At 57.6% G+C, this 7,731-nt stretch overlaps 1 protein-coding gene across 1 annotated transcript; it reads right to left on the bottom strand.

Moving 5' to 3' along the window:
• Positions 1–4,043: 4,043 nt before the first annotated feature.
• BHLHE23 (basic helix-loop-helix family member e23) lies at positions 4,044–6,502 on the bottom strand. The gene has a single exon (XM_019753364.2). The coding sequence runs from the start codon at positions 6,379–6,381 to the stop codon at positions 5,668–5,670; it is 714 nt and encodes a 237-aa protein (XP_019608923.2). The 5' UTR covers positions 6,382–6,502; the 3' UTR covers positions 4,044–5,667.
• Between the last annotated feature and the right edge of the window lie 1,229 nt (positions 6,503–7,731).

Raw genomic sequence — 7,731 nt, 5'->3', positions numbered from 1 at the left:
GAGCAGTAACCAGCATCTTGGGACCCCACATTTGCGATATTTAAAGGAGCATGTGCAATGGTTAGGGGAGGAGGGCTCCCCAGAGGGAGGGGAAGGGCTGCAGACCTTTCTTTTCTTCCCACGAGAGGCTCAGGAGAGGGGCAGAGAGGGAGCGGAGACAGAACGAGCTGGGATGGGTGCGGGAGGGCTGAACACAGGCCCATCTGGTCCCCGAAGCTGCTGAGGTGGAGAGAAGCAGCTGATAGAAAGGTCTGGAGGGACCTGTGCAGCTGAACCTTGCTGCACAGGTGTTCACAGGGGCCGTGAAGGAGGGCTGTGCCCCGTGCGTGACAGGGGACCCGCTGTCCTCAGGGCCTCTGCCACCATGATGCTGTCTCTGGTCAAACAGCAGGGAAGCGCAAAGAGGACAGGGGACACACAGCTCCGCTGGGCACAGAGACCAGCAGTGATGCCTTGTGGCCTCCAGAGAGCGTCGCGGGTCCCATTCGTGTCTCAGGGTTTGCGACCAAGTTCCTAGACTGTCCATGGCCTCATTTGGGCAGCAAGGGCCACCCACGTAGACCTGGGGAGGTGGGGCTCCTGTCACACCGAATCAGGGTCCCTGGAGAGCAACTGACTGTGGGCTCATCTCTTCAGACAAAATGGGGCTTGGAGGCGAAACTAGGCTGGCTGTCCCTGCCGTGCCGGCAGGCTGTCTGTGAGACCCTCCAGCTAGGACCCAGTATGTCGGTGGGCACCCCAGGAGGCCCTGAGTGCTGTAGGGGACAGAGGCCACTGGCCAGGTCCCACACAACTGGCTCTGTGTTGTATTCTGATGGCTGTGCCTCCCGGAAATGCAGATGGGGGCCGCTAGAGCCGCAAAGCAGCTCCCTTTGCATCCTGACGACGCAGCAGCTGGGTGATTTCAGGAACCGAGAAGCGAAACCTCCGTGTATTCAGAGACCTCTTCCACGCGTGCTTTTACGAGGCTACCCCTTCACATTAACCTCCAGAGCAATCCCGACCGTCCTCCCATACAGAGAGCTGCACTTCAAAACAGTTTTCATCCGTTTATATGAATACATATGCCTTGGGCACTGCATGGGAAACACCAGCATAAACCACTTCTTAAAACAGGGAGAATACTGGAATCAAAGGTAACTGTGCTAATTAGTTGAGCCTGTCTGCCTTTATGGGAACACAGGTTTCTCCCCTTTGGGGTTAAGTTTGCAAATCTGTATCAACTATCTAATTTTAGGAGCAGACTTTTGTTGGGGAATTGTAACATAATATCCAGAGTTACCAGTCCATAGAGGTAATTGCTGAAGAAATAATTTAATACATTGTAAATCCCTCTATTCCCATCCCTTCAAATGGGATGCCAAAAGCGATTAAAGACTAAAAACAGACCACAAGCAAATTCACAGGACAAATTGCTGTAATCACTCTGCTGGATTAACCAGGGCTCAGGGGCCTCTGCTCTGCAGCTCCAGCCAGAGTTCCCTCAGCAGGCCAACGTGAGACGAGGCTGGTTGTGGAAAACAGCATTTGTCCTTTATCAGGAGGTGTCTCTTCTTTTAATGTCCCCACTCTGCAGGGGAAGGAGACGTGTGTGTTGGGACAAGCAGGCGTATGCACTGACCGGGATGCTCATTAGCTTCCTCATGAGACAACACAAAGCTCCAAGGATCCTAGAGCTATCTGTGTCCGTGAAGAGAAATCCTGGTCTTGGGGATGAAATCCACAGGATAAAACAGTGGGAAGCAACATGGCTGGTCCAGGAGTCTGCTGAAGACCTATGTGGGCTGGCTACATGGGTCATGGTGCTAGGGAACCCCTACCCCTTGGGGGAGGGGCAGAGCTAGGTTTGGGTAGAATTCTGCATTAGGAGTTTGGATGCCAAACTCTATTACAGAAAATCGGGGATACTGTTTTGGAGGAGCGCATTTCCTAACTGGGAGAAACAAAGATCCCTGTGTGTTGAGTATTTGAGTACCAGGTGCCTCATCAAGCAGATGGGAAACCTTTAGCAAACAGTTTGGTTTTGAGTAGACAGGGCAGCAAGTTGAGGGGCTGCCGTGCTTTAGTTACTGACCACAGGGCATCAAGACCCCCAGAGGTGTGGGAGAGATACGTCTGCAGTGGGTGGTTTTAAAGCAAGGAAGAAAGGGAGGTCATGTCTGTCCTGGGTGCTTAATCGTTAGCTTAACCACAGACGCCCCACCTTGTTTAGTATCTGTGCATCCCCTATTTCCACTTGGCAAGCTCTCCCCTGGGGTGTGCCATGGGGAGAGCAGGCGTGTGAGCACCCGGTCAGTGAGTGGAGACAGGGTGCAGGACTCTGGCCAGGCTACTGGCCTCTCCTGACTTGGCAAGGGACCCCTATGGGGCCACCTGCCCCAAGCACCCATGAGCTGGGCATCACGGTCTTATAACCTGGGCTTGAGTGAGGCTTAGTCTGCGAGTTGCTCAAGCAGCAGCCAGGGTGCCTGGACCCTCCACTCGTGTGGTTAATAGAGGGAAAAGGCTGTGCTGGCTTCTAGACAACCCCTTGGCCAGGGTGGGAAGGACCCAGCGTTGTCCTACGCTGGCTGCCCAGGTTTGGGTGTGGCTGGCCAGCATGTGACACTGGTGACATACAGGGAGACAGACAGCGACCACTGCTTGGACGATGGCTCTTCTGCCTGCCCCAGCCCCGGCTAGATTGGTGAGCCAGGATTTAAAGAGTAACAGGCACAGGACATTTCCTGCTTGTCTAGCTCTAGAATTTATTCTAGAATCAATTCTTATTAAAGCAAAGGAAACAAAGGCACTTCATATGTTTTGCATTTTCATAGTCTAGAGCTGTGATGCCCGCTGTGGTGACCACAGGGCACATGTGACCGCTGAGCACAGGCAACAGGCTGCTCCAAGTGCAAGACACACGGGATTTGGGAGACTTAGTACAAAAAATGTAAAAGGTCTTCCTAATAACTTAAAAATGCTGATTACATGTTGAAACGATAATATTTCGCATAGTATTTGGGATAAATAAAAGTTATCATGAAAATTAATTTCACCTGTCACTGGGAAACGTAAAATCCCACACGTGGCCGGCACTCTCTCCGTAGGGGAGGGAGCTCTGGTTTAAAGGGCTATTGTCAATATCTCCATCCCTGTCCTGGGATCATGTCCCGAACCTCAGCACAGCAGATGGGTCTGCCTTACCTAAGACAGATCTGCACAGAGTGCCTTGGAAAGGCTCTTCAAATCTCACAAAGCTCTTTCCTGTCATTCCTCTCGCGTTGCTGGAGCCATTTGAGCTTGGGTGGGCAGGTGTGTGGTGCTTCCTTTCACACTGACCCCACAGCAAATCCTGCCACCCTGCTGGAGCGCAACCCTCGAGCGAATCGCGCAGGCAGCAGCCAGAGCCCCCAGCAGAGGTTCCAGAGCCTGGGCTTGAAACAAGCACCTCTGGGGGGTGGTATTCTGGGCACACCGGAGGTGGAGGGTCAGGCCTTTCTTGCTGGGGAAGCTCTCCAGTGTCTGGGCTGCTTAGAATGGGGAGCGTGCTGTGCAGACTTGTGAGGCCAAATGTGTTTATTTTGATGGACCAGCTTGCTTGATTAGTGGCACTGTTGAGACCTGCCTAATTTCACTTTGAATAACTATCCAGGCAACCCCAGTGCAAAGCACACTGCCATTGGGGGAACAGGAGATAAACAGCTTTGCAATTAAAAAAATTTAATTTAACTTTTACTTAGAGGAAGTTATTAGAATGGTTTATGATTAGTTAAATCGTTCTTTTAAAATTTATTTTTCACCCAAGAAGAGGCAGGGAGATTTTTTTCCTTCACCTTTTTCTGATGATTTCATATATTTGCTGACTGGCTGTTTACAGATCACAGAGACGTTTTAAACACTGACTTAGGGGCATGTGGCCCAAGCTGACACAACGATCTGAAAACTGAAATTACGAGTTCAGTCACAAGTGAACACTATTTCATTTGATACTAAAATTTAATCATGTTATTTAAATAAATAAGTTGAAAGCAAATACTTGATTCTGAATATCAACGACGCACTGAACAGGTGTGGTTTTACCCAGAAGTAACTCGGTTACTTGGGATTATAAGTGATTTGCAAAGTTGATTACGATCGCTTTGAAATGACCCCCAAGGTGAACAGCCTTGCCTTTGAGGTTGTCCTGTCCTCAATTAAGAGGATATTTGAAACGCAGTTTCCAACCCTCAGCTCTTTGAATGGGCAAAACTGATAAACTAGACTGTTAGGGGGAAAAAACAATGACAAAACGAAAATGGAAATTAGCAGAAAGCAGTATTAAGCATATGTCTTTATGAATAAGACTTAATCACACACTTCATTTTGCAAATACAAAAGGGCCTTTTGAAATGTATTAATTAAAGTTAAATGCTATAGACAAGCCGCTTTGTAGGGCGGCGGTCCTCTCCCCATTAGCATAGCATTAACGACAGCCGAGGAAATTGGGTTAATAAAGCCGGATATTGTGGCAGAGCTGCTGGGGAGCGAACTAGCGCGGACAGCTCAGCCCCCAGGGCGGCCGGCAGGCTGTGGGCGGCGCGTGGACCCCGGATGGTGGCAGAATTCTGAGCCGGGCGCCGACACAAAAGAGACAGACCCCATCGCCATTCGCACGGGTCAGGGCACCGGGGCCCCACCAGCGTACTCACCCGTGGCCCGGCCTCCACCCCAGAAACGTGCGGGGGGTGGGGAGGGGCTTTGCCGGTCATCAGGGCTAGACCGGGCCTTCCCTTGACACCCCAGAGCCAAGTGGGGGCGCAGGCTGTGGAGACCCCTCCTCCATGCAGCCGCCTTCAAGGAGAGGGCGTGCGAGAGTCTCCAACAAACTCCACCAGGGCCCCGCCTAGGCGGGACGTTCCGGCGGGGGCGGTGATGGCTGGGGAGTCCAGGTTTGTTTAGGGATAAATTCCTCAGACTTGGAGCCAGCCAGCGTCGTCGTCCACTCACCCCTAGGGGTTAGCACCTCTAGTCAGGCAAGAAAATAAACATAAACTCAGACTTGGGAAAGCCGAAAAGCCACTCCCCGTGGTCTTCCGGAGTCCGCAGTCCAGCTCCTTTGCAAACGACAGTTGCGGGGCCAAGCGGGGCGCGCACAGGGCGGATCAGTTGCTGGGGCGCAGGGCTGTGGAGCCGGCAGAGGCGGGGGGTGCCGGGAGCCTCCTATCGTCGGAATCACGGCCACCCAGAGCGTGGCCTTGCAGTTTGGCAAGAGCGGCAGACAGCGGCGGGGGGTGGGGGGGGGAAGCAAAAAGGCATCCCAGGGCGAAGACCACGACCTGCTAAGCAGCATACTGTCTGTGCCTGTGCTCCGCGAGCCTTGGGCTGGTGCCAGGCAGGGTCGCGCCAGTCCTCGCTCCCGCTGGTTTTGAGGGTGAGCAGCGGTGCCCAGACGAGCACTGTTGGTCACCCCGTCCCCAGGCTCGATGGCTGGGGCGTTGGGAGGGTGCCCCATGGGAGCTTCGGACTCCCGGGTGTGGGTTCCAGGACCCGCTCTCTGGCTCAACCTCGTGCTCAGACCGCCCCAAGCTGTTCCGCAGGGGCTGGAAGCGCGGTTGGGCCACCTTCTCCCTGTGGGCGGGATGACACAGTCGTGGGGACAATGGTAAATGGAGGGCGCGTTCGGAAGGAGGGAGCGGCCTGGGGCCCCTACGGCTTCTCGTTACAGTGTTTGCAAAGCGCTGAGGGCGTCCCGGAGAAGGCGGCGCACTTGTCAGGGCAGGGCAGGGCGGCGCCAGCAGAGAAGGGGTACACCGCGGCCTGACTGAAGGGCGTCAAGGGCGCGGCGGCCACGGACGCGGCCAGGCCCTGGCCCTGGTTCAGGTAGGCCACCAGGCGCCGCATCTCGTCCAGGGCCTGCGCCTGCATGAGGATGTAGTTCTTGGCGAGCAGCAGCGTGGCGATCTTGGAGAGCTTGCGCACCGACGGGCTGTGCGCGTAGGGAATGACGGCGCGCAGCCCGTCCAGCGCGTCGTTCAGGTCGTGCATGCGCCGCCGCTCGCGCGCGTTGATGCTCAGCCGCAGCGAGCGCTGCTCCCGGGGCCGCCGCCGCCCGTCCGCCCCGCTCCCCGGCCCGCGCCGGCGCCGCTGCTCGAAGGCGTCATCCTCATCGCCGCTCTGCTCGCCGCTGCTCTCGGCCGCCGCGGCCGGGGTGCGGGGCGCGGGTGCCGCGGGGAGGTCACCGCCCAGGTCCGGCGCTCCGTAGCCGCGGGCCGCCTCGGGCCCCCGTGCCGCCCCGAAGGCGAGGCCCGCCGCCGCGTAACGGTGGCTCAGCGCCAGGTACGCGTCCCCAGACAGCGACTTGAGCTCGGCCATGGCTGCACCGCCGAGGCCCGAGGGCTCGCCGGGCTGGCGGGCGGTCATGCGTCCGGGCCCACGCCGCCCCCGAGGCCCGCCGAGCCCGCCGCTGGCGCCGCCTTGGTGCTGCTCCCGGCTCCTCGCGTCGGGCTGGCAGTCTGTCGGTCCCTGAGCTTCTCAGGCCCGCCCCGGCCCCGCCTCCCGATCGTCTCCTCTCCTTCCCCTCTTCCCCCCACCTCCCTGCGGCGCACGGGGCTGGGCCCGGGGCGGGCTCCAGCGCCTGCCCGCCTCACCACTGTTTTAAGGTGCGGAGACGCCGCTGGGCCTTCGCGTTGTCCAATCAGAGCGGACCTGGTGACCGACTGTTCCCGGAGCTGGACTCCACCGGATGCGAAGACCGACGGCCAGAGGTGGGGGGAGCGCAGGGATGGAGCGAGCTGGAAATGTGGATGGAGATGGTGTTGGGGCTGTTGGACCCAGGAGCGCTTTACCTGCTTCTCGGTAACCCCCCTGCTGCCCCCTGCCAAGCCCCGCACCCCCCCCCCCCGTTGTTACCACAAAAGCTATCGGCCCACGTGGACACCCGCCTCAATCGGTCTGGACCTGGGTCCTTCTCGCAGGAGCCGCCTGCAGCGTCGCGCAGGAGTCAGGGCAGGCAACGCGCAACACACCGCGGACACTGACCCGCGAGGCCGGAGCAGATGCGGAGCGCACGCCCCAGGCCCACCTCCCGGGTCTTGGACCTGCAGCCCCTGGTGGGCGCCCTCACCAATCCGCTACACAGCCGGTAGCTGGAGGGGCAAACGGCACGCCCCTGGCACACCGTGGACAGAGGCGCTGAACCTCTTCTCCAGGTTCACCAGGGAGAGGAAGAACAGACCACCCATGTGTTGCCGGGTGCTTGGGGAGGGTGAGTGGTTGCCCTCACTTTTGTGGAGTGAATGGCTAGGAGTCCAGCGCTCTCCCGAAGGGTCTGGAAATCCAGCAGTGATTGGGATGCTGGCTCTCCAGGGCTTCCATGCTGGTGTGAGTGTTGGAGGAAACAGGTACAAACGCGTGAGACAGGTGCAACCCCGGAAACACCAGATCCACCTTGCTCCTGACCCTGAGCAGACCCCGGTGAGCCGCGGGGAGAACCCCGGGCTAGCTCGGCTGCCTGCGCTGGTGGCCTCGTGGACAGCCCGTTTGCACCCTCAGGAGGGCAGTCCTCACCCACCTGGCCCCGAGTGCAGTGGGCTCATCTTTGGCAAAGACGAGAAGGTCTGGGTGAAGCTGTCTCCAGGAGGGGCCCCTGGACTGCCTCCAGGGGTGGCACAGGCAGAGTGACCGGGAAAGCCTGGAGTATTCTCAGGGTGAGAAGGGACCAAGGTAAGGGGCTGAGGTGGGGAGCACTTTGGGGGCTGCGACCTACAGGCT

Source organism: Rhinolophus sinicus, linkage group LG13 (assembly GCF_036562045.2).
Source record: "Rhinolophus sinicus isolate RSC01 linkage group LG13, ASM3656204v1, whole genome shotgun sequence".
NCBI classification, from domain to species: domain Eukaryota; kingdom Metazoa; phylum Chordata; class Mammalia; order Chiroptera; family Rhinolophidae; genus Rhinolophus; species Rhinolophus sinicus.
Note: the sequence above shows the minus strand (reverse complement) of the source record. Positions and strands in the feature narration are given on the sequence as shown.

Coding starts and splice junctions, on each gene's coding strand:
- BHLHE23 (XM_019753364.2), bottom strand. CDS start 6,381: ATGACCGCCCGCCAGCCCGGCGAGCCCTCGGGCCTCGGCGGTGCAGCC.